Raw genomic sequence first — 27,529 nt, 5'->3', positions numbered from 1 at the left:
GTGCAGACGTAGTTTCTTTGACCTTTGATGGACTAGCTACAAATCTGACAATGACAAAAAACTTTGGATGTTGTTTAGATCATAAAAATTTGATTACAACATTTCAGAATCCTGCTAATTCTAATAGTTTTATTTCAGTTTTTTTGGATCCTTCTCACATGTTAAAGTTAGTCAGGAATACTTTTGGAGACAAGGGAAGCATTGCCTATGAAAATTCTCTAATAGAATTTAGATTTATCAAGGAATTAAACAAACTTCAAGAAAATGAAGGTTTACATTTGGCTAATAAGCTAAGGGCAGCTCATGTGAACTATTTTAAACAAAAAATGAAAGTGAAACTTGCCTCACAACTTTTTAGTAAAAGTGTGGCTGATTCGATTGAATATTGTAGAGTCAAATTAAAACTTCCACAATTTGAAGGAAGTGAAGCAACTGTTGAGTTTTTACGCATTTTTAATGATTTGTTTGATTGTTTAAACACTAGATCTCTTTCACAGTATGGTTTTAAGAAAGCTATTAATGAAAAAAATTTTAATGAGATAGAAAGCTTTTTAAGAATGGCTGATTCTTATATATCCTCATTGAAAGTTTGTAAAAATGGCAACAAAATATTGGATTCCAATAGGAAAACTGGGTTTTTAGGTTTTAAGATTTGTATCAAAAGCTTACTGAACTTAGTTCAGCGCTTAATCTTTTCTGCTAAAACCCCATTAATTTTTTTCCCATGTTACAAAGTCAGCCAAGACCATTTGGAGTTATTTTTTTCATCTATTAGATTCCACGGTGGAAACAACAACAATCCAACAGCACGCCAGTTTCGAGCAGCTTATAAAAAGCTTCTTGTTCAGTCACAAATACATTCGTCCACCAATGGTAACTGCATACCATTAGATGAGATTAGCATTTTAAGTGTGCCAATTTTTCATTCTTCAGAAAATGTCATCAATTTAAGCACTTCTTCATCTGATGAAACTTTGATAATAGATACTTGTGAACATAACAATGTGTTTCTATATAGCTCATTAAGTGAATGTTCACAAGATATTGTGTACTATATATCAGGTTTTGTTGCAAAAAAACTGCAAAATATTTTAAAATGTGTAACATGTATAGCATCCTTAACTAAGATGGAAACACCCCAAAAATTATCTTTGATTTCTTACAAATCCAATAGTAAACTGGTTCATCCCAGTGATGACGTTTTTATTATTTGTAAAAAAAGTGAAATTGTTTTTCGGCAACGTAAAGAAAATAGCTTAAACTTAAAAAAAATAAAAATTGAAGTACTTCAAAGTGTGAACTGGAAATATCTATTTATAGATTTAAATGACCATCAATATGACAATGATCCGCTTGATAATCATGTTGTTCATCTCGTAAAAGCAATTGTCAGTCAATACCTAAGTATAAGAATGAAGTATTATTGTAAAAATTTGCTTCAAAATTCTCTTTCAGATAGACAACTTTTGACAAAAACAATATTATTCAAAGGACAGTAATTACATTGTTAAATTTAGAATTACTCAAATTATAAATCATTTGATTCATCTTTATTATTGGCGGATTTTTACAAAAGTATATTTCATTTTATATGTTGCATAATTTAGGTTTATAAAAATGCCTAAATTTTACTTGAGCTTTGAGAACTACATATGGGAAAGATGCAAAACTAATTTCATTCTAAAAAGCAAGGTTGATAAAAATCATGATTTTATTTAAACAAATAAATTTGCTTAATGGTCTTACAGATTCATTGATTTAAAAAAATTTAGTGAATAAAAACTCTTATTGTTAATTAATTTACTCTAATAATTATTAAACTATTCATCATTTTCAATATTATTGCAAAAACCATTTACAAGATCGTGGCAAATTAAAGTATTAATTCAAATTTTTTAACATATGTATGAAATGTTCTTTACAACTCTTATTAAAATTCAATTCTTTTCAAAAAATGACAATGCTTCAATTGAGGGATATAATTTATGAAGGGAAAGTTTTTCTTCTAAAATTAATAAATGAACGAAAAAATTGTTAACAATAAAGTTATGTTTTTTTAAATTTTTGTTTTTTGTGTACTCTTAAATGTGTGTTTTTTGTGTACTCTTAAATGTGTGTATAAATAAGTGTATATTTTTAAATTCTTATCACTTGTAATACATTTAATGCAATATTTTACTGTCGAATAACCAACATATATTATTCATATTTGTGAGTGAAGAATGACTAATAAACTCTGATAGTACTTACTTAAAAAAAATATGGAAATTGATGGTATATAATGTAAAAATAAATAAAATGATTTATTTTTCTTTTATGTCTGTGTATTTTTTAAGAATAAAATGGAAATTCATTTTCATAAACTGAGAAAAAAAAATTTCAAGTTCAGTATTATTCTATTGAATGAAAGAAATATATAAAATAAATATAATAATATAGAAAGCGTTTATTTCAAATTTTTTAATAAATATCAAATGTTTTTTTACAACTTTTATTAAAGTATTAAAATTCATTTATTTTCTATGATGATTCAATCAACAAAAAATGACTGCTTCAATTGAGGGATATAATTTATGAAAGGGAAAGTTTTTCTTCTAAAATTAATAAATGCATGAAAAATTAACTAACAAAAAACTTTAGTTTTTTCTCTCCCTTTTTTAAGCATTAAATAAAAAAAAATAATAATTTAAAATAAAAAGCTTTTCAATTTAAACTATTTTTTTTTTCATTTATGTGTCAAAAAAATAAATCTACGTACATAAAATATTAGATTTTTTGGCATAAAAATGATTAAATTTAATCTTTAGTTATGTTATTTATATAAATATTAAATTGTAATAAAGGATTTTTTTCTTGCAACTAAAAGCAACTGTTTGACACTCAAAAACTTTCATTTATTAGCCATGCAACCATAGGTTACAATGAATGCTTTGCATAATCCAAGATGGCCGACAGTTACTTCAGTTTCTACTCATAGGAGGGTGGGAAATGCCATCTCTACTTATACTCTTAACTCTATGAGCTAGATCCATCTCAGTAGTTACGATCACATTTGCACACTTTTTCGGGAAGAAGAGCAAACATCAACATCATTGTAAATCTCGACTTATATCTAACACAAATTACATACTTGAAAACAACTATTTGAGAGGTTTTTCTTGATTGCAAAAACCAGTATCACGCAGGTCTGTGACAAGTGTTAGTACACTGATATGACTAGTCCCGATGAGATTGAAAACAAGTTCACGCCTGTCTGGCAAAAAGATAGGCCGTCTAAAAATAGTCACTTGTCGAAACTAGTTTTGCTTAGTTGCCAACATGGATAGGATAGTAGATTTTACGAAACAATAAAAATTTCATGATAATTGTTACAGAATGTACTAAATATTTTACACATAGGGAATTTTATAGTCATTAAAATAGAAAAACTGCAATATTTTCCAGTTATGATTGACATTAAGCATACTTGAAATGTTAAGTATTTTGTTTACTCATAATTTAATTATGAATAGTAATAGGCATTTAATTCATCAAAGACAGTTAAAAAGAATTTTTTTTTAAATTTAAAAAGAGAGTTCTGAGTAAAAATAAACTAAACATTTTAGGGAGAAAAGTTTTGCCTGATTTCTATAAATAAGGTTTGCTTCATTATGTATTAATAATACTTATTTAAATAAGGATTTTCTAAAATGTGCAAAAACCAGGAGAATTTTAATTAAACCAGTAAATCACAAGAAACTGGCAAAATACAGTGGAGTTGTCAGCTATGGTTTTGTCTCAATTCTAAGAAAGCCATTGGAGTGGTTGTATAAGTGGACAATTTTTTTCCCAAATGTCTCTGTATGATTTCCTAAATGTCTCTGTATGAGTATTTTAATCTCATATATGTTGAGCTTCTGTTAATTTACCACTGACTTAACATAGGAGGTAAATCGTTTCACATAGGCCAAAATTATAACAATTGCAGAAAACATCGAAATTTGTTGGGTCGACTCGAAAAAATTACATTCAGAATCATCAAACTAAAAATTCGTTGTAACTAAAGGTTTTTTCTCTACAATAGCAAGTTCTGAAGCACAATTTTTTAACCATATGGACCCCTCCCCTCAACAAAGACTAAAAGGAGAGTTTGTGCATTGCACCACGAGAAGCAACGTCCACAGCATTAATTTGAGATGGGATATAATACTAATTTTCTTTCGAAGTCAAGTGAATTTCTTGTATTCGTTTTTTCACAAATGTCTTCCATATTTCGGGATTTTTAATCCAACAAACTATTTAGAGTCTGTCCAGTAGAAGGTTTGGATAGAATAAATGTTGTCTTAACTAGAAAAGTATCAATCAGTGCAGGGAAAAGATCCAATTTTGGGAATTGACATTTCAGTTTTAATTTTCATGATGGGATCCTTCTTTGGAGGAGCGACAAGCGATTTTGCCTGCACTAATCGAATTATAACTTTATTTTCTTCTTCAATTTGCAAAATCGCATGAGCAGCAGAGGCTTTCTCCACTAGTATCACTTAACAAATGGATAGTAGTTGCTGATGCATTAATTAATATCCCAAAATAACACGGAATTTGAATTAGTTTTAAAAACTCTAAGATAGAAAGCGAAACTTTAAATTCTTTCACTATTTCAGATTTCCCCTCGAAAATTGGGTTTCCGAGAAGTCCACGAATGAACATGTAAATTAATTTGCCTAGCACAGTTATTCTCCATGTTAAAAATGTCGCCTTAATGTGGTTTTAAGTTTTTTTAATTTGGGGATTGTTTTTAATGATTTGAGAAGGGCAGGTGTTTAAGTTATATCACTATAGATATAAAGATAGATAATCGTTCTTAATACTATTTGCCTTTATACAAATTCTGTTGTAAATTGTAGCACAGGAAAATAATGACGCTCTTTGTGGCAACCAAATGCACACACACAGTAATAATGAATAAAAATTTTATTATACAGTATAATACATGTGATCACTCTTCTTGTACAATATGTTTAACACGTTCACTAACATATGGTACAGTACCAGGTTTGCTGTGTGCTCTTCTGTTGGCCTCCCTAAAAATATGACAATATAATTAACAAGAAGCAGAAATAAATTTAATTGATTGACAGATATTTTTATTTTGATCTGGTTATTAAAAGAAAACCAAAAATTATAAAAAACTTAAGTATGCAAATTTTTTTCAAAGAAGTTATTATTAAATTTATTTTTAATCTATATATTATAAAAGATAATGGAAAAGAAGAATTGTTTAAATCTTCCAAAAAGGTTGCATTTTGTACACATTTGGAATTTGATAATTTTTTAATTTAAATGTCAAAATATAACGAACATTTAATAAGTTCTAAAACAAAATCTTCTAGAGTTTAGAAAAACTTATATTGTATACTGATGGAAATTGCTTAAAATATTTAGCTATTTTTGTTAGAAGTAAGTAAAAGCTAATTTCGCTACTCTAAAAAATTAAATAAAGGTAAAGGATAGGAATAAGTATTCTCACCTGCACATTTCCGATCATTTTTTGTGCTACTAATTTTTGAATTGTAAACTTTTAATTTTTTTTTTTTAATTTGGTAAGCAAGTTGTGTCTCTTTTCAAAATATAGTGAGCAATTAAATGTTTAACTGGATTCAGTTCAGTGTAGGACCAGGATTCTTTCCTGTTCTGGTTATTTAGAGAGCATACTGGTTATTTAGAAAAAAAGAAATGGAGCATGAAAATCTTTGAGCAAACTGGTCTAAGAAGCTAACAAGTTTTAATCTTATATTTCTCTACCTTAAGATAAAGTGTGAATTTAGCAGCAATTTTAAAGAAGTACTACAGTTATGTCACACTACTTTAGAATTAATTTAAAATTGTTTTAATTTCTAAATCCTAAAATACTCTCTCTTTTCTTTTTGTACTGTTTTAGGTAGAAACATTTTATTTTAAAATAAGTAAAATATTGTAATTATATGAGCATAATAAAAAAAATACTGCCATTTCCACATTGAAATTGCAGAAAAAGAAATAAAAATGATTTTTTTTTTCAAAACTAATTATTTAAATAAAAAAAAAAAAAAAAAGGTTGGGGGGAGTTTAAAATTTAAGAACTTTTCCAATTTGCGAGCAACTAAAACCTGTCAAACTCCAAGACCTTCCTTTAGCTCAGATTATCAAAACAAATTCCAACCAAATAAACTTACTTTCTCTTCTTAGATTCAATAATGGTTCTGTGTTCCTTTGCTGCATTGTACACATGCTTAGGTACATGCCTATGTCTTGCAATTCTCTGAACTTGTGGATGCCTGCCAAATTTTTCTTTAAGTTTTTCTGCGTGGTTAAGGGCCATTCTTTCTCTATATGACATCTATAAGAAACAAAAAATCATTTTTCAGATTTAAAGTGGCATACACACATTAATTTTTAATATAACATTTCACTCTCACTGGTAACCTGTTCATTTTTTTCCAAACAGTTACTATAATTTTTTCTGCTTCACTGATTAAAAATAATTACAAATAGTCTGATCACTGTTTATAATAATGGATATTTAATTTATTTCATGGCTCTTTCCTAAAATATTTCAGTTACAGTTTAGATTTGTTTTTAGCTTCCATTACATTTGAGGAAATCAAATGACACAATATTAACTGTTCTCTAATATATATTGAAAGCAAGCAGCAAAAAATTTGAAAAACTATTTGTATCAGGCTGGATTGAGCAGTCAATTTTTAATAGTTGACATTTTACTAGCATTATTAAGCAAGATTAAAACTATATAGACTTTTTCTCAAGTAATTGGGTAGAAACTAGTTTATTTGTAAACCTAAAGACTGCATAATATACTACCTGGATCAATATAAAATTTATTTTAAGAGCAATGCAAAATTTTTTGATGCAAGTAATCAAAAGGTTAGAAATTAATAAAATTATAATGACTATGACAAGTAAAATTATTCTACCATGAATGTAGTAAGAACTGTACATCATATGTAGAATGTAATGGCAGTATATATTTGCTAACATTTCTAGTATAATAACAATATCTATATCGAAATATCTAATATCTATAACAAAAATAACTCATTTTAATTTATATTAAATTAAAAAAAACAAACAAATAAAATACAGCTTTTATAAAAAGTAAAAGTTTTGTACTATTTCGTTTATTGAATTCTCCCTAGTAATAAAAAAGGGCAAGGCACTTCCTCTGTGAAAAGGGCACTCATTTAACACCATAAAAATGTGTAATATTATGTAATAACTGAATTTTATCCTTAACAATTTTAAATTACCCTCTTACACTATTTTATGTTGATATTCAAAAACTAATTTTCCTCTCTCATTATCAAAATAAGAGAAAAATTTGTAGTTTATAAAAATAATTAAAAGGCTTGCTAAAAGCCAATCTCTGTGCATATTTTTTTTTTAAAGTTCACTAATAATGATTATTTGACAAACAGTTTGAAAGCTTTTTCTACAATTTAAATGGAAAATTATGAAAAAATGAACATTTAAAGGCACATTTTTTTAAAAAAGGTATTTAAAAGTAGTTTTAAAATCAGATAAAAAATTTATTAATATCCCCCCCTGAAAAAAGATACTTGTAAAAATTTAATCAGTTGAGAATAATCCTAACAAAGTAAATATTTGCATTTAGAACTAAACCTATAAACACAGATAATTTTACCAGTGTGTAATTATTATGTTGAATGAATAAAATATATGAATAAAAATGCAGTGTCTTTAAAGGATGGTGGTTTATTTTTACAAAAAGGGCAAATAATGCACATTTATTTGGATCAAAGGTGGTCTGCCCTTAAAAAAATTTAGGGAGAACACTGTATCTACAAGAATGAATTTATTTGAATTTAAATCAGTTGATTCGAATAAATTTAAAAAAAAAAAATAAGCTTCTGTAATTTTATTTCATATTATTGAAAAAATATAACTGTGACAAATAGTTTGATAAAGTTTACAAAAAAGTTTAAGGCTAACTTATGTATCAAATAGACAAAATACAAAATAATAAAACTTACAGAGCCTAATTTTTCTGAAGCCTTGGCTTTCCACATTCTTATATTCATTTCATCAGAACCAGTCAAAATATATTTGTTATCTAAGGACCATAGAACAGACGTAAGCCTCTGCATACGTTTGGTGTGATAGACATCTCTAAAATGAAAAAAACAAAATCAATATTTTGAAATAAGAAAAATAAAAACAACAGGATCTTTTATGCTCAATGATATGATTAATATGATAATAATTATAATAAAAAAAATATTTTCAGAAATTATTTAATCAGTGAGTAAAATGGGAACAAAAAAGTATTGCAGAGGAAGAAGAGGAGTAAGAAGAGAAAGTAAGCCTCTGCATACGTTTGGTGTGATAGACATCTCTAAAATGCAAAAAACAAAATCAATATTTTGAAATAAGAAAAATAAAAACAACAGGATCTTTTATGCTCAATGATATGATTAATATGATAATAATTATAATAAAAAAATAAATATTTTCAGAAATTATTTAATCAGAGAGTAAAATGGGAACAAAAAAGTATTGCAAAGGAAGAAGAGGAGTAAGAAGAGAAAGTAAGCCTCTGCATACGTTTTGTGTGATAGACATCTCTAAAATGCAAAAAACAAAATCAATATTTTGAAATAAGAAAAATAAAAACAACAGGATCTTTTATGCTCAATGATATGATTAATATGATAATAATTATTATCAAAAAAAATATTTTCAGAAATCATTTAATCAGTGAGTAAAATGGGAACAAAAAAGTATTGCAGAGGAAGAAGAGAAAAGTCAACATAGTTTCATTCAATAACAATAACGATTAATATTTAATAAAGAATACTGATGGATTTACCTCTGAAAAGCGAGTTGATCACCCACATAATGAAATAATTAAAATAGATGGAGTAGATGAAGAGAAATTGGTGCGTTAGGTTGGTTTTTCCTCTATCAAGTGATATTTTTTTATAATTCCGCATTTTGGCCGTGGCCCTTTACATTTTACTAATTGTTTTGTTTATTGTTTTTAAATATGAATTATTAAATCTTTTGTTGCTGTTATTATACTTAAATTCAAACTGGGAATATTTATTGTGACGAGAATGATGGGTTTATTTCAAACCCAGTATTCTCGTCACAATAAGTTTTAATGAAAAACGAATAAGTTTTTATAAAATTCTAGATTAATTACTGAGAGCTTTTACAATTATGTTTTTCATTGTTTAAAATTCTAATAATAAAAAAAACTTTCTCAAAAATTATTCAATGAATGAGTAAAATAAGAACAAAAGAGTATTGCAGAACATGTTTTAAGAAGAGAAAAGTCATAATCTCAATAAAAATAATAATTAATACTTAATCAGTTTTAATGGAATAAGAAAAAGTTTTGATAAAATTCGAGAATAATTGTTCAGAGTTTTTAAAATCGCAATTTTTTATTGTTTCAAATTCTAATTATAAAAAAAAAAATGCCGTTCACGTAAATTTTTTTAAGTTTGTTTCCTTACCGACTTCGTCCAGATTTTTGAGGAAATATCCTAATAGTTTTGTCATAACTTCCTGAAACAAATTCTTTTCCTGTAGGTGAATAATCCACGTCTAAGACTAAAAGAAAAAAATTTAAATCTTTTTAAAATATATGAACAAAACATTAAAATTTTTAAAAAAGTTAGGTAGGGAAACATTTAAATTCAGGATGTTTCAGCATTTAAAATTTAGTACTCTAATAAAAAATAAAGCTATTATATTTAAGCTATAACCATTATCCTTATTAAGAATTAAATTTCCTGAATCTTGAAAAATGGTCAATTTAATATCAAGGAGAAAAAAAAGTTACATTTGCCATGTAACTCATTACTCAGCACTGAAAAAATTTTTTAAACTGAAAAATGCACATTTAGAAGTATATTCCTGGATAATCTTGCAGTTAACATAAATGAACTGAAATTTTTATTTTTTGAGACATGCATAATTTTATCAATAAATTTCAAAACTTACATTATTTTTTAGGAAATGGTAAGATACAACAGCAGCCAAGCAATATTATTTTAATTTCAAACATGATCTGCATCCTTATATGGCAATACTTTTACTTGTTTTTTCCTTACTTTTTTAGGAAAAAGTACAAGTATTTGTAACGAGAGTGTCGAAAAAAACAATAGTAATATAAAAATTGATGAATAAAATATTTATATAGTGTGCATAATTTTATTACAATAAGGATATAAATATATCACTTTAACTGATTAAATTTTTTTCGAGAAAGTCCCTATTCATATGTAAGAATTATTACCAATTCTTACATAAATTTCCTCCTAGCACAATCTTTTAAGTTAAAATTGTGATTATGCAAAATTATTTACCAATTCATAAAATTAAAATATTTAAAAAAAAAATTTTAAAAAAATGAAGAGACAATGTAGTGGCAATACAAATTTTGATTGAAGTTAATGTAACAACAATGTAGTGGCATTAACTTCAATCAAAATTTGTATCCCCATACACATTACAGTATAGTAAATATAGCGAATCAGTATAGATATAATAGACAATTGTTTAGCTATAAAATATTTAACCATGATAAGTAATAAAAAAAGTAACTACACAAAGCTGGAAACAATTATAAAGATAACAAAATAAAATGTAGTAAAATATAATATGCTGTATCATCAAAAACTATCCTTTGCACCAATTGAGAGCAAATGATAAAAAATTTTTTGATTAAAGTTCACTTTATCTCTCATCCCAAACAAAGCAAATAGTCTTCAATTTACTTTGTCCCCATATTATGAGAGGATTAAAATATAAATAGAAAAATGAGTGATACATATTTTAAAATTTGTTTTCAAAAATATAGAAACAACTGAAAGAAATAGTAGTAAAGTACTAAAGATTAAATATAATATATAAGTGCTTTAAAAATAAATTAAAAAAAAATATTTAATATAGATTTCACGAATGAAAAGTTTCAGAGCAGAAAAACTCCTTGCTATATAGAATTGAAAATTTTTTCAAGACATTAAATTGTTATCTTCCAACTTTAATTCTTCAAGGCAGCTTAAATTTTGAAAATCATGTTTCTACTTGAGAAGAAACATTATCTACATAATCTTTGAAAATGTTTCTCAATAAAATATGGTAAAAAAACAATATTGAATATTGCTTTTAGAGTCTTTAACCTAGTATTATTGAATAAAAAATAGCTTCATCTAAACCTGCAAAGATTCACCATGTTTCTACTTGAGAAGAAACATTATCTACATAATCTTTGAAAATGTTTCTCAATAAAATATGGTAAAAAAACAATATTGAATATTGCTTTTAGAGTCTTTAACCTAGTATTATTGAATAAAAAATAGCTTCATCTAAACCTGCAAAGATTCACGTCCAATTTATTTATTCTAAATTAAAACTTAGAAATTCCTGCAACAACACAAGAGATATTGAAGGTGCTACTTATAAAGATCAACAAAATAGTTCCTTCAATGGTTTAAAATTATTTTTAATGTAAATTAACAAATTTATTAATTTTACTTTTTCAAAAAATTTTTATTTCAATTAATAAAAGTAAAATATTTTGCCATAGTAGGGAAGTGTTTTATCTCGGCACAGTGACAATTTCTAAGAATCAAATGGCAACATTATTATTTTTAATCTTAATTATGACCTTAACCAATAGAAAATATAACAATGAAAGTTAGCATCTAAAGTAAACAAATGTTTTTACGAATAAAAAAATTGTGTCTCTCAGTAGTGACACCTTGAGGCAGCTTGTAATGTCTATTTTAAGTAACTGGAAAAATTTTATTTTAAATTTGTTTGAGACAGAAAATTTACACAAATTTAAATGTAGATGAATTTAAAGGTGGTCTTCAGATTGTAAATCTGATTAAAATTGTGAGAGCCAAAAATTAAGATGGGAAAATTTTCTTAGGTACAGGAATCCTCCTTATTATCAATATCAACAATAATAAATTCTTTTTCATTTTTACTATATTTAAAAGATCAATATGTTTAAAACAAATAATAATGATTTAAAGGATATAACATGCATAATTTAAAATAAAATAGGCATCATAAAGAAAAGCTATACTGTATCAAGGAATGTTTGATATTCTTTAATTATATGAAATAATTACCAGCTGAAGTGTGATCTTTGTGTATTTGTAGAGGCATTGTTAGTTTTCGCATGTCAAAAGAATACAGGCTAAAAAAATATGAATTATTACAAAAATAACAAACAAATTGTACAAAATTCAAATGACTTTTTAACAGAATACATAGTACAGATACAGAGTACATAGAATACTACAAAACGTTGCAGTTATAAATTAGATATAACATTCAAACTTTCAAAGCAAGGCAAAAAAGAAAGTATTGCATTAAATTCAAAAGTTAATATACAAGTTAAAGAAGAAAACATACAAGTAAAAAAAAGAAATGTAATATAAATTATGTTGAGGCAAAAACTAACTAATGTGCTATTTTATAATGAAATATACAACATCTATTCTAAAAAAAAGAGAGAAAAAAAACCTACATTTTGTAAAAATATTTATTATAATATTCTAGTAAAACAAATTGAAAATCTGAATTTTAAAAGGCAACCACATTTTGAACTTTGTCTATGGTTTAAAAGATTATAATAGTTCAATACTACCATATGTTCCATAGGTAAGGCACAAAAATTATTATTTTTCTTTTTTTTAAAAATCAAAATATTTTGTATCTTTATAGTAATGAAAATTTTTCATATAGCTTTTTCTACATTTTATTACAGTGCTAATTTCTGATTATTCAGTTTATATATATATATATATAATTTTAAATCTGAATAATAAAAATGATAAATAGAAAAAAGTATAATACAATATTAGACCTCACATTAATTATAAATATATTTATTTACTTTAATCTTTTATCAAAAATTGGCAAGTTGAAAAAGCTTCCATTTCCTTCAGGGAAAAAGTAATTTATAATAAGCAATATACATACTAAAAATTTTTTTACCTCATCTTAAAAATTTTAAGATATATTATTACTATCCCTTTATAAAAACACTCTGTATTATAAATGGTATCAAAAGAGGAAAAAAATATGGAAAGTTAAGAAAAGAAGAATTTACTTATAATCTTCAGATGCAGAAACAAAAACAAATGCTTCCATTGGATTCCAAGATATTGCATTAGAACACAAATCCATGGTGACCTAAAAATAGGCAATACTTTAAACATTTGCATATTTTTTTACTACCATTTTCTTACCATACTATAAAAATCTAATAAAAAGCATCAACAGATGAAAGCCATTTTTTACACACAGAGTGCATTTTAAGAGTGCACTTTCACAGAGTGCACATCCAAGTGTACTTTAACAGAGTGCATTTAAATAATTTTTTTTCTTTTTACAATCATTATCTTACTATACTGTAAAAATATAATAAAATGCATCTACTGCCTAGTTTAGTAACTACATTTTAAACTTGGTCAGAATAAGTAACTACACTCTATAACAAAAAAACCGACGCACCAAGAAGCAATCATCCGATTGCTTTGAAATTTCGTATGCAGGAATGTTTTGAACAGATATGGTTGGAATGATGCCGACTGGGGACATATAGTCTTTAGCAACGAATCACGCTTCCAACTGTGTCCTGACGATCATCGAAGATGTGTTTGGAGACGGACAGGGCAGAATGGGGATCCTGCCTTCACTATTGCATGCCACACCGGCCCTCAAGAAGGCATTACGATCTGAGGTGCCATTTCCTTTGACAGCCGGATCCCTTTAGTCGTCATTAAAGGTATATTTACTGTACAGCGGTACGTCGACGACATCCTAAGACCTGTTTTGCTACCGTTCCTTTTGCAGCACCCTGGGCTGGTTTTTCAGCGGGACAATGCCAGACCACATACGGCACGTGTTGCTATGGACTGTCTGCAAGCTAGTCAAACTCTTCCGTGGCCTGCCAGATCACCATATCTCTCTCCCATCGAGCATGTCTGGGATATGATAGGAAGGCGATTGCACCTGGCACGGAATATTGATGACCTCGTTCGACAATTGGATCAAATTTGGCAGGAAATAACGCAAGAGACCATCCGGGAGCTTTATCGGTCTATGCCACGCCGTGTGGCAGCTTGTATCCAGGCTAGAGACGGGTCAACACCTTATTGAACTTGTTACTGTAACTTTGCAATAAATTATTCAATTGTTCTGAAATTTTAATCATTTACTATTCTGTATATTGTCTTCCTATCCACCAATTTTCGTTTCAATCGGACAACTCCTTCTTGGTGCATCGATTTTTTTGTTATAGAGTGTAGTTTTTTAAGCAGAAGGCAGCTCCTTGTAAATTGTTATCACCTGCCGTTCTTCTTTAATTGATTTTCAAGTTATTGGTTATTTTTAGACACACAAATATAATTATATAAAAAACTGAAGATAAATAAAAGTCAAAATGATAAAATAGTTTTTTTTAATAGAAGGAAGTAAATTTTTATTCCTTACTTTTCTTAGAGGATTGGCTTCCCTTACATCATATAGAACTATGCTACGATCACTGCATGTGCAACCAAAGATATTAACCTATAACAAATTGAAAAGATGAGTTTTATTATTATTATTTTAAAAACAAGTAACTTTACTGCACCAGCTAGTCTCACTTAATTGAACACTAAATATTTAATTGACTAGTATGAGTTAAAATTTGTCTTACTAGTCTATAGTATTTCTTTTTAATTATAAAAATGAAGGTCTGACTTTATGTTCTAAAATTAAACTTTAGTTTTATGTCTAACTACACAATGGTATTTGTTTGTGAAAACTGAATTAAGATTAAACAGTTTGTTCATTACATCTGTAAGAGAATTATGCTTCTGGAATGTTTTGTGCCTAGAAGCAAGATATTTGCCAACACATTTTCTGATGAGGTGAAGATGACCATATAACACTAAATAACAGAACATTAGAAAAATAATTAAATATTAGTTAAACTTTATGAAAAAAAAGGAAAATTATGCAAATTTTCACCTTTAATTAATTAAAAATAATTTTAAAAAATAAATTTTACTTTATTAAGCATTAAAAAATAAAAAGATTACTTTAAATAAAATTGAAGGAAAAAAAATTGGTAATTGGAAAATTTAAAATAAAAATAATAAATAAATAAAAACCAAAATTTAATTATGCTTTAGTTTACTTAAAATACAATTTTAAATTAAAATATAACTATTAATAAAAAAGGTAAATATTTCTACAAACCTCAATAGGATTGAACTTGATAAATTTTACAGTATCGACACCCCATGTGAGAGAACGTAAGGGTTCTGATCGAGTACTTTCCCAAATATCCACTTTTTCACCACATGTAGCATACATAGATTGCTTTCGATGATGATCTATTCCACTAACAACAGTCTGAAAAAGAAAAAATTCGTAATCAAGTGTTAACTCACGTAATAAATTAATACAATGAATTTGTAATTATTTACTAGTTCAATTCTAGAATAGAATTTCGACACTACACACACAACAGTACAGTTAGTGCAATTTTTAAATTTGAAATTGCCCCACAATACTTTGCTCGTGATATTGTTCCACAGTATTTTTTCTGTATGAGATTCTATATCGCAATATTTTTATCTATGTGATATTGTGCATAATAATACTACTGAACAGCTAAATTATATATTTTGATCAGATATACCTTGTATTTTCTTTTATGTTTTGGCAAGGAAACTTTAGTTTATTTTCACAGAAACTAAATTGCTATAAAATACTAACCACAAATGAAGCAGACATCCATGTCCTCGAAAATACATGAAGATATCATTTTTTTTTTTTATATCTGTATGGACACATATAACAATGATTGAAAGTAGATTATTTTTCAATCTCAAGCCATTAATTATACAAAGTTTTGAAAGTAGAATATTAAATGGAAATTTGACTTCCGAACAATAATGAGATTTCAATATTTAGAGTTTTTGGAAGAAATAGTCTAGTCAAGATAAAGTGGAGGTACCACAAAGTTTAAAATCCGTGAAATAATATAAATGATGACAGGTAAAAATGTTTCTTACTTTCTTTATTAAAAATAACTAATAAAATAGATGAGTGGTTAATAGCCTTTAAATTATTAATATATGGGTAAATACATACATGTATATATGTATCACCACCACATACAAATATATTATTATACATGCAATATTGTACAAAGTTTTGAAAGTAGAATATTAAATGGAAATTTGACTTCCGAACAATAATGAGATTTCAATATTTAGAGTTTTTGGAAGAAATAGTCTAGTCAAGATAAAGTGGAGGTACCACAAAGTTTAAAATCCGTGAAATAATATAAATGATGACAGGTAAAAATGTTTCTTACTTTCTTTATTAAAAATAACTAATAAAATAGATCAGTGGTTAATAGCCTTTAAATTATTAATATATGGGTAAATACATACATGTATATATGTATCACCACCACATACAAATATATTATTATACATGCAATATTATACAAAGTTTTGAAAGTAGAATATTAAATGGAAATTTGACTTCCGAACAATAATGAGATTTCAATATTTAGAGTTTTTGGAAGAAATAGTCTAGTCAAGATAAAGTGGAGGTACCACAAAGTTTAAAATCCGTGAAATAATATAAATGATGACAGGTAAAAATGTTTCTTACTTTCTTTATTAAAAATAACTAATAAAATAGATGAGTGGTTAATAGCCTTTAAATTATTAATATATGGGTAAATACATACATGTATATATGTATCACCACCACATACAAATATATTATTATACATGCAATATTATACAAAGTTTTGAAAGTAGAATATTAAATGGAAATTTGACTTCCGAACAATAATGAGATTTCAATATTTAGAGTTTTTGGAAGAAATAGTCTAGTCAAGATAAAGTGGAGGTACCACAAAGTTTAAAATCCGTGAAATAATATAAATGATGACAGGTAAAAATGTTTCTTACTTTCTTTATTAAAAATAACTAATAAAATAGATCAGTGGTTAATAGCCTTTAAATTATTAATATATGGGTAAATAGATACATGTATATATGTATCACCACCACACCAACTATAATCACACTTTTGAGTGAGGTTCTAATTAGCTTCTTTCTTAATTTTATTAACTCTGACTAATTTTTTTATCCTTGTCATTTGATGACAAGGATACTAGTCGTAACTTAAGTGACTATGTTAGCAGACTGACATTTCGAACATTTAATTCCCTTAAAGACATTGAAAACTTTTATTTGTTCTCTTATTCATGACACACAGTTTCGGCTTTATCTCATAACAATAAGTAAACAATAATTGCATACTTCCCTGTGTTGCACTAAATGTTTGTATAGATTTCGCAATGAGAGTCCAAGTCTCTGACCCATAAGTATGTTGCACACATATTTTGAACACTTTCCTCTTCAGAGTGGCATTTCACTCATTAGTATGATGCTTTCTTAGCCAAAATGACTCTAGTCAATCATGGTTTTATTTTTAATTTCATGCATGATACTGTTGATATAATATAAAATGCTTGTTAAAGATATTTTGTTAATAACTGATAGCTATTCTGCTTTTACTCAATAAACATAAGAATTTTTTTTTATTAGTTTCCAATTATTTGATTTCCCTTTTCATGGAATAAGCATTCAACATGATCTATGTTATAGCGAGATCTCCTTACATACTAGCTTATCTATCAATCCATAGATTTAAGAAAATTTTATTTTTTATAGTTTCTTGTAATATTTTTTGAAAGTTGAAAGGAACTTACTATGAGAACTTTTAAAAATCTATCAAGTGAAGGAAAAACTTAAGGAAGCTTAAAAAAAAAATTAAATTGGGGTTGAGTTTAAAAAGTTAAAATGTATGATTAGCAACATTAGTAAATACATCAGCTATGAGGTAGGTAGTAATTCAGAAATTTACAAGTTTCGTCATAAAAAAATTGAAAATCTCTGTGCCAGTCGGCATAAAATGTTATGCATTTAACAATATAAAAAACTATAAACAACAGTTTGAAAACAAGTTGGTAGCATCTACTAGAGGATCATTAGAAACAATTGAATGACTATAAAAAAAATAAATTAAAAAAAGATGTTTAGACATTGTATAATTCTCTGGTTTACAGGAGGATACAAAAACTTTTGCCTGATAGTGCAAGGAGTAGGCTAAAATATATTATTTTTATAACAATCTTCAAAAATCAGCTACATAATTTTTTAAAAAAGCTTGGTGTAATTCTCCATAGATTTTCTCAACAAGTGAAAAATGTAAAAAACATAAGAATCTTTGAAATCACAATATTTATATTAATGTTAGAAGCTATGTACAAAAAATAGTGCGAATAAAATTATATAAGAATGCATGAAATATATATACAGTGAAACCTCCGTTAAGCGGACATTTATTCGATCAAAAAATTTGTCCGTTTATGAGAGTTGTCCGTTTACGGGAAGGGTACCCTAATAACGAAATTTAACACCGTAAATTGTTTTTAGAATATTCTCAAAGATGTAGAAATAATTAAATAATATCTATAATGATACTGTAAATATCTACAAGAATATTTATTTAAACAATAAGTAAGATAAAAAAGAATATATAAAGAAGTTTGATATAAATACATAATTCTGGATGTAGCTACAGATCAATAAATATAATTTTCCTATTAGCATAGATACTCAAGTTAGACATGTGATACCAAATAAGAGCGTACTGTCCTCAGTCCGTTTCAATTATTAGGTTCACATCCCCTTACACCTACTTATCCTTTGATAGGGAACATGGTTAATACCTTCTTGGAAAATAAACCTCCCATGATTCACAGAAAAAAAAGTAATGCATACCTGTAAATCATGAGAACCTATGGAGATGATTATTCACAATTGATCAGCTATCGAATTTCTGAATAAATGTTTCATTTATATAAACACCTCAAAGATTATACTTCTGTTCTCTTTCTTTTACCCCAGTTGTGTTAAATACAGTCTTCAAATTGATAAGAAAATTAAAGAAATTTTCAATGGGGAAGAAGCATTGAGAGAAGTCATTTCAACTTGAGGGGTCTCATAACCTGTGTGGTTCAGATGAAAAGATCAAAAGATGCCGATGTCAGAATTATTTCAGGAGTGCAGTACCATTTTCTCTCCTTTCTTTACAAAGATAAGGCAAAGTGACGGGTGAAAGATTGATTTTTCGGTGGTGAAATAGCTTAACAATATTTTTAGTTATGGATAAGGCAAAAAGTTTTATTTACATGCTTTAAAAATGGTGAAAAGTTGCATTTTTTTAGCTTGCAATTTATTTTGAAAAAGTAGTGTCCGGTTTGGAGAGATAAAAAACAACGCTTTAGGACCAAAATGACTGTCCGCGTCCGGTTACAAGAGTGTCCGCTTTGCGGAGAATGTTCGTAATGGTTTATTCATAGGAGATTCCCGGGGAATTAAAAATATGTCCGTATTGAGAGGCGTCCGTTTTGCAGGAGTGTCCATAACAGGAGGTTTCACTGTATATATATAAAATTACATAAATTTAAAATTTTCTTCTTGTAATATGAAATTCTTTACCTTCATAACAATTGCTTCAATAGGCTCTGTTAAAGCTGGCTCTTCTAAGCTCCAGTGTTTCACAACTTTGTCATCACCAACCTAGAGAGAATATTCACTCAGTTGATATATTAATAAGCTCACAAACAAATGCATAGAAATATAATATAGTTCTTCCTCTAACATTTTAATGCTTAATAATAATTTATTAAAAATAATTTAATGTTACATTATAGTTTTATAAATTTTGATTTAATGATCATTAAGCTGAAACTATTCAGGTATTGCAACTAGCTAAAATAAATAAAACATTTTATCATTGAGTGGCTGTAAAATTAGTATTTAAGTTCATAGTTTTTAAGCTTGGTAATAAGCCAAATTTAACGTTTGGAGCATACAAATATAAGTTTAGATCAGGTCTGTCCAACTGGTGGCCCGCATGTGGCCCCTCAACACATATTGTGCAGCCCGCCAACTTCTTATTCAGCCTGATTGACCTCAGTTTTCCCATCAAAATGTACGCAAATTGTTTTATAATCCTTCTGTTCCATTGTTTCATGATTCATAATTCAACTATTAAATGTTATTGTATAAGAGGTTAGAGGCTATTGTTCTACTTTTTCAAACTGCGGCCCGCCAGGTGACCAGTGACCGGAATTCTGGCCCGTGGGCTCTTTGCAGTTGGACAGCCTTGGTCTAGATGATACTTCTTAGGAAATATATTTTGTAAGATAAAATAATTTAACTTGTGAACAAGTGCAAAAATAAAAAATTCAAATTTTAAAAGAAATTAAATTTTGTAAAATATGCATGCATAGTAAAATTTCCAATAAAATACATAAAAATTATTTCTTATAACATCTTTTTCCATAATATTCTTTTATTATCTTTTCTCAGATTAAGAATTATCATATCCTTCCCACTAAAACAAAATTCTTGCATTTATATGTATATTGACTAATATTGCATTTTAGCTTGATCCAAAATTTTAACTAGATAAAAAAATAAACAAATAAAAAAGGGATTAATAAATAACAGAAAACTTAAATATGTGGATGACAGTTTCAGACACGTATTTCACAATACAATAAGCATGAGTAGTAAAATTTCCATAAAATTTCATAAAAAAATGTGTTTACTTTTATTAAGTTTTCTCAGATTAAGGATTATCACATCCTACTGAAACGAAGTTCTTGCAATTAAATGCATATTGACAAATATTGCATTACGCATTTTGACTTCATACAAAATTCTAACTATGTAAAAAATTTTAAAAAAAGAAAAAGAAAAAAAAGAAAGGGAGTAATAAATAACAGAAAAATTGAATGTGTGGATGACAGCTACAGACAACTATTTGACTAATATTGTAGACTAATTTGCAATCTAAAAAATTCCTTCAAATGTTAGAAATTGGCTGACTATATTATAAAAGTCAAAAATATAAAAAGATCTAAGTTTGACACTGTAAAGAAAATTAAGAATTTTAAAACTATTTAGACAATTTTATTTAAAGAATTATTTTTTCATATTTGCACAGCATCAATTCTTTAACTGTTAACTTTTATATCAACTTTAAACCCATTTAAAAAAAAAAAAAAACTACTAATAAGACCATAACTTTAGTTTTAAATACTTTAAACATATTATTAAGATTAACTTACTGCTAAAATATTTATAAAATTTATTCCATATTGACAAGAAATTATTAGATCATAATAACAAATTTATGTCTCTACTTTGACCACAATTTTTTTTGTTGAAGATAAACCACACTTGCATTCAAATAGTTATTTTTTAACTATGGATACAACCAGCTTTTTGCTACTTAAAAGGTTATCTATTTATAGCTAAACTATATAACAATGAGCCATAAATAGTAAAGAGATAGAATTAAATTTTTTGACATTATTATTACATAAATTCAAGATATAATAAGTAAAATATGGATTAAATATATATAGTTAATTATAAGAATCTTTGCATCAAATATTTTAATACATTATTAACAATTATTTACTTACATAATCTTAATAAATTCAATTTAACTTGTATATCATTTCTACCATTAAATAAAAACAGGTTTATTTTTGTTTAAGTTTGGCTGATACAGCTAAGATTCATGTAAAAAATCAACACAATTATAATAAACTTTTTAGAAAACATTTAGTAATGAATAACAGATTGACACCTGTTACTATTGATTATATAATTTCACACTTATATCAAAAATTAAAACAGGTACAGGATTGATCGATAATCATATGAGAAATTTTTTTTAATATTTTATTACAAGATAAATCACAATTTCACATATATTTTAGCAAATGACTGATAATAGGAAAAATTAATAAGAAATAAAGTTATTGAAGAAAAACATAGTATTATTGCTATAAGGTTAAGGTAGATTATAACAATAATTTAAATCAATAAAAGTTAAACTCACGGACAATAAACGGCTGCCATCATTTGGCATGCAAAGACCTCGGACTATACCATCATGAGCTTGAACTGCTTTTAAACATTTCTGATTAGCTAAATTCCACATGCGAATCTATGATAAAAGTCATTTTCATTAGTTCATGCAGAACATTAAATAAGACTTTTTGACACAAAATGACTATTATCTAAAAATAATTGAACTGTATGCATTTTATGTAATACAAATCAAAACATTTTAGCTTTATACAAGCCTAATTTTTTAAATAATTTAATTAAAAATAAATTCTTATTAAACATTTTTTTAAAAAATAATATTACCCATTCAAAAATGTAATCATGTAAATAAAGAATAAAAATGCAAGTAAAATATGCGATAAAAGTAGACTCTTAATTTTTTTTTTCGATCATCAAAGGGAAAAAAAAAAGTTTTTTGGTAAAAGATATTTTGCATAAACCACTAACAAGGGAAACTAGGGAAGTGTGACTCGCCAATTTTGAAATAAACTAGTGGGATGCATGCCTTATGAGGAATAATTTTAGGGGGCAACATTCGTTTCGGCCCATAGAGAGTCCTATGAGAGATAAAAAATAATTAAGTATGTAGAAAAATCGGTATTTCATTACTTCAATGCAGACTATTAGTTATTGTAATTATCTTATACTCCAATTAATTTTATGGTACTTTCACGTACTATATAATGCATATTTATTATCAAAATTGATTTCGAAAATTTTATATATCTGTAGTTTTTCAGAAAAAAAAATAAAAAAAATTGGCATTTTTAAAAAAAAAAAATTTGGCATCAAATTTTTTAAATTTTTTTTTCAAAAAATTTTCCAATATTAAAACTAGTAAACAGTAATAAATTTCATTTATATGAGAGTCGAAATATAATACGCATTTTCCCAAACTGATGGAATTTTTTCATATTTAATGTGTATCCAAAAATGTGATTTATTAAAAAAAAAAATTTTTTTTCATATTGTTAGATCTTGCAAAAAAATCTGAAATAATTTATGTGATTGCATAAAATTAAATTGCATTTATAAAAATGTTTTCAAATTTGTTTGGCGGGAAATTTGAACTTAAAAAAATATTTCAGTTTTCAATGATTTTCTTTTTTTCTTGAAAGGTCAACCGTACTATATAAACAAAATTTGTAAGTATTTGTCGCTTTATTAGACACATTTTTTTTCTTAATTTTTTTTATTGCACAACTGGTAAAAAAAAAAATGAGAAAAAAAAATAAGTTTCAAAAAAGTTTAAATTTTTTGCCAAAAAATTAACAAATTATAAAAAAAAATTGTCCTGTGAATTGTTTAATATTTTGTCCAAACATTGCTATTTTTGAAATATTATTCATACAATTATCTTTATACCTGATATCCTAGCTAATGCCAACTTTTAAAGTTAAATATTTCAAAAATTAGTTTTTACTAGTTTTAATACTGTTTACTAGTTTTAATATTGGAAAATTTTTTGAAAAAAAAAATTTAAAAAATTTGATGCCACATTTTTTTTTTTAAAAAATGCCAATTTTTTTTAATTTTTTTTTCTGAAAAACTACAGATATATAAAATTTTCGAAATCAATTTTGACAATAAATATGCATTATATAGTACGTGAAAGTAGCACAAAATTAATTGGAGTATGAGATAATTACAATAACTAATAGTCTGCTTTGAAGTAATGAAATACCGATTTTTCTACATACTTAATTATTTTTTATCTCTCATATGACCCTCTATGGGCCGAAACAAATGTTGCCCCCTAAAATTATTCTTCATAAGGCATACATCCTACTAGTTTATTTCAAAATTGACGAGTCACACTTCCCTAGTTTCCCTTGTAAGAAGCTATATTAAGTTATGTAATTTAAAACTCGACAGCATTAGTTAGGTACAACAACAATTTAGCATATTTTTTGTTAATGGATAATTTTACAGCCTACCTAGTTTGCATGAATTAACAAAATAAAATATCAAGCATAAAGTAAATTCATCCAAATAAAAAGCAAAGTAGAAGTTACAATTTTTAATAATGGATACATCTATACATTTTATTTAATATAATGAGAACCGGTTTTAACATGATTGCTTTTCTCTACAGTGAACTAGTTAATATCCATGATTTTAGCTGATAATATGCAACAACACAATGAACAAATTGCATATAAGATAGAAATGTTTGCAAATTATTGCCACATTAAAGTGTTCAATAAAAATAAATTATTTATTCTTACACTTAAAGTTATTTAAAAATTATGACACATCAAAATTTTATGAATTTTATGTTAACAACTAAATGTTCTGAAGTATTGCAGCTGTGAGCACAACCATAGTAAATTTAATTTACAACTAACTTCCTTTTTTATAGAATAGGTAACAAGTTGATAAAACTGCTTTGTGTAGCAATAAATATGAATAAGGAAAATTTTGAAGTTTTTTTCTTTATTTATAAAAAAGGATTCACAAATTAGTTGCATATTCAATTTAACATGGCAAATAATGATACTACAATACAGTGACTGCAAGAAAGTAATTCACACAATAAGGATGTCAAACAAAGTTTAAATTAAATGCACAAATTTTTTTTAAACATGATAAAAACTACTCTGAAATAAATAAATACAACATTTACTAATAAAAATGATGCATGTCATATGTTACTAAAATTAGCTTGAACAATTTAATATTTATAAATTAGTGAACAAATTAGAAGAGCTAACATGATTATCAATATTCCATTTTGATCACAGTTCGACAACATTAATAGAGTTTAGGCTAAGATATTGTTGTCTTGTTTGTAAAGGAGTTTTGAAGGTTAGTTAGTGCCAAAAATATTTCTTTAAGAGAAACTGTGCATTATAGCATTATATTAAGACTTACTTCTCCGTCATAAGCTCCAGAAAACAATAGAGATAGAGATGTTTGGTGTTTCAACATGCATTGAATACCATCATTATGACCGTCTAATGAATACATAAATGGTTTGGCTAACACCCTTTCTAACTTAATAGCATTTAAGGCTCTAGTATATTCTCTGGCAACATCAAAGGGATGAAGAGCTGGATCATAGTTTCGTTTAACTGAAATATAAAGTAATAATGTATCAAACTATGTATAGATAGAAAAAAAAAATTGTTTTCTTAATTCAATAACATCATAGAATTTATAAACTGTGTATAACATTTCTCAAATAGACTGCTTTATGCTTCTATAGTAAGATAAAAACATAAAGTATCTGCGCACACACTCCTAAAGTATCTGCAAGCTCATAATACTTTTGATAATAGAATAATATTAATAAACATACGAAATCAGTTTTAATAATATACATGCATATTATATATACATGCACATTAATATTTGTACATAGAACTATATTCATAAAGTAATTATCATATTAAGTTATATTAGTAATTTTGTTCAAAACAAAAGTACATAAAAAGACTTCCGACGGTCACAAAATCGTCTATTTTTGCTGTAAAGCGATAGTCTAGTTGAGTTGAATTGTAAGAAATCAGTTGGTAGTAGGCTCGATGGCTAATGATGGGACCACTAAACTTTGAACTAAAGCGGCAGTTATATTTTTTCTCTTTGGGAGCACCATGCATACAACTAAACACTGACTTTCTTCTACTGGGCATAAATCATGATTACGCCGCTTGCTTCTTTCCCCTCCTCCTACACACACTCCAAACTTTTTTTTTTGCCCACGCAGATACTTTTTTATATAACAATAAACATTAAAAACAATAACTGTAAAATTGGAGAATCACCACCAATGTATACGCGCACGGCGTGCATCTATATTTTCTAACTATGTATGCTTCATCAGATTTTCTAGATTAAATTGTAGTTTTGGTAGTCTAGGTTGTAATGTCGTTTTGCTCAATTGAATTTATATTTTACATACTATTAAATATAAATAAAAGTTTAGATATGAGGGATAACCATAACTGATTTCTTAGAAAGAATCTGATTTTTAATTTAACATTAATTAAATCATAGAAAAAGTCATTAATATTTACAATTGATTTGCTTTGCTTATCAAATTAAAAAAAGTTCTATAAACTTATTAACACATTAAACTTACTTTTATGAATATCATTTTTTGTCTCTCTTAAATAGTCGTCAGGGTTTCTTGATAGAATTTTCACCTTCATAATTTGTTTTCTTCAAATGAACAATAATATATCTGAAAAAAAAAATACATATAATTAAATTTCAGAATTTATTGACAGTTTAAATGTTCTTACAATCCCATCTTTCATAATCAAAATATTTTTTTACTCAAATATTTTGTTATCAATAAGTTAATTGCATAAATTATTCCTAAATATAACGCATTAATCAACACAATAATTTTCTTCACATCCTCAAGAATAAAAGACTTAAATATATATACATGAATCCATACAAGATTTAAAATTTTCAGTTGATATTTCTTAGCTGTTCCTCCCTGAATAGCCAAGAAAAAAAGAAAAGAAAAACATTATTTTAAGAAACATGCAAAATCAATTTTTCTACAATCTATTGTTATGTATATTCTATTCAAATTTTAAGTAACAACTGTCTATAAAATTACTATTTAGACAAAAAAAAATTGAAGTAAAAATTTAATAAAAAATTTTCTTTTCCACATTTATGATGAAAAGTGAAGTTACTAAATTCATTAAATATGTAATTAACAAAAGATGACAACGTAAGTATCAAAAGATTATGTACATTTTTCAGTTACTTAATTTTCAACTAAATTTCTAGGACATTGAGGAATGAATTGAATTTAATAACTCATTCTCTTTAAAAGCAATGAAAATCAAGAACGCAGCTAATGGCTTAAGGACTATATGCTTGGCATTTGTCTATAGTACTACTCTTCCTACAAGATAAATTTCAGCACAAAGGGTAGGGTGAAAACTTTATTTTCACATTGAAGAAAACGATAAGTAAACAAATGGGGATATTTCCATATCAAGTTACTAAGACTTTACAATTTTTCTACCGCAGATCACGATGGAGAAATTTTCCCAAACAAACTTGGATTTTGAACAGAATATTCGTTTTTCAATAGTAATAAAATTATTGAATTAAATTTATATTTATAAAATCCAGATTATCAGCGACATTCACATAAAAAGTAAGCATAGTTTAGTTTTAGAATACTGAACTATGCATAATTTTGGAGTTTTTAAAACAAGATAATACAATACTTCCTTAATATTACAAATTATTCTATTTACAAAGATGCATTCACGTGTTTAGGGAAGAAAGATAAATGTAATACGATTGTAGCCATTTTTTATGTAAGAATACCTCATCAGCTGTAAGCAAAACTTTGAAGAGCTTTATTTTTATGAATTATGACTTTAAATTCCTAAATAAAAACAAAGTCAACATGCTATACTTCTGCCAACGGGTACTTCAGCTCTCAGAATAAAAATATTTACAATTGATAGATTGATCAAAAATTTGCAGTTGGAAGACTACTTGCTTAGAGC

At 26.5% G+C, this 27,529-nt stretch overlaps 1 protein-coding gene across 1 annotated transcript; it reads right to left on the bottom strand.

Annotated features, from left to right (window-relative positions):
* Positions 1 to 4,935: 4,935 nt before the first annotated feature.
* On the bottom strand, positions 4,936 to 27,490 carry LOC107437502 (DDB1- and CUL4-associated factor 13). Its single transcript, XM_043053726.3, has 13 exons — positions 27,345 to 27,490; positions 26,125 to 26,226; positions 24,915 to 25,114; positions 22,030 to 22,137; positions 19,608 to 19,688; positions 15,271 to 15,426; positions 14,518 to 14,595; positions 13,133 to 13,215; positions 12,147 to 12,214; positions 9,516 to 9,612; positions 8,028 to 8,163; positions 6,192 to 6,355; positions 4,936 to 5,060 (listed from the first exon to the last, which is right to left on the bottom strand). The coding sequence occupies exons 2-13, from the start codon at positions 26,192 to 26,194 to the stop codon at positions 4,976 to 4,978; spliced, it is 1,326 nt and encodes a 441-aa protein (XP_042909660.1). The 5' UTR covers positions 26,195 to 26,226; positions 27,345 to 27,490; the 3' UTR covers positions 4,936 to 4,975.
* Positions 27,491 to 27,529: the final 39 nt, after the last annotated feature.

Source organism: Parasteatoda tepidariorum, chromosome 8 (genome assembly GCF_982258835.1).
Source record: "Parasteatoda tepidariorum strain Cologne lab strain chromosome 8, Ptep-v5.0, whole genome shotgun sequence".
Taxonomy (NCBI): Eukaryota; Metazoa; Arthropoda; class Arachnida; order Araneae; family Theridiidae; genus Parasteatoda; species Parasteatoda tepidariorum.
Note: the sequence above shows the minus strand (reverse complement) of the source record. Positions and strands in the feature narration are given on the sequence as shown.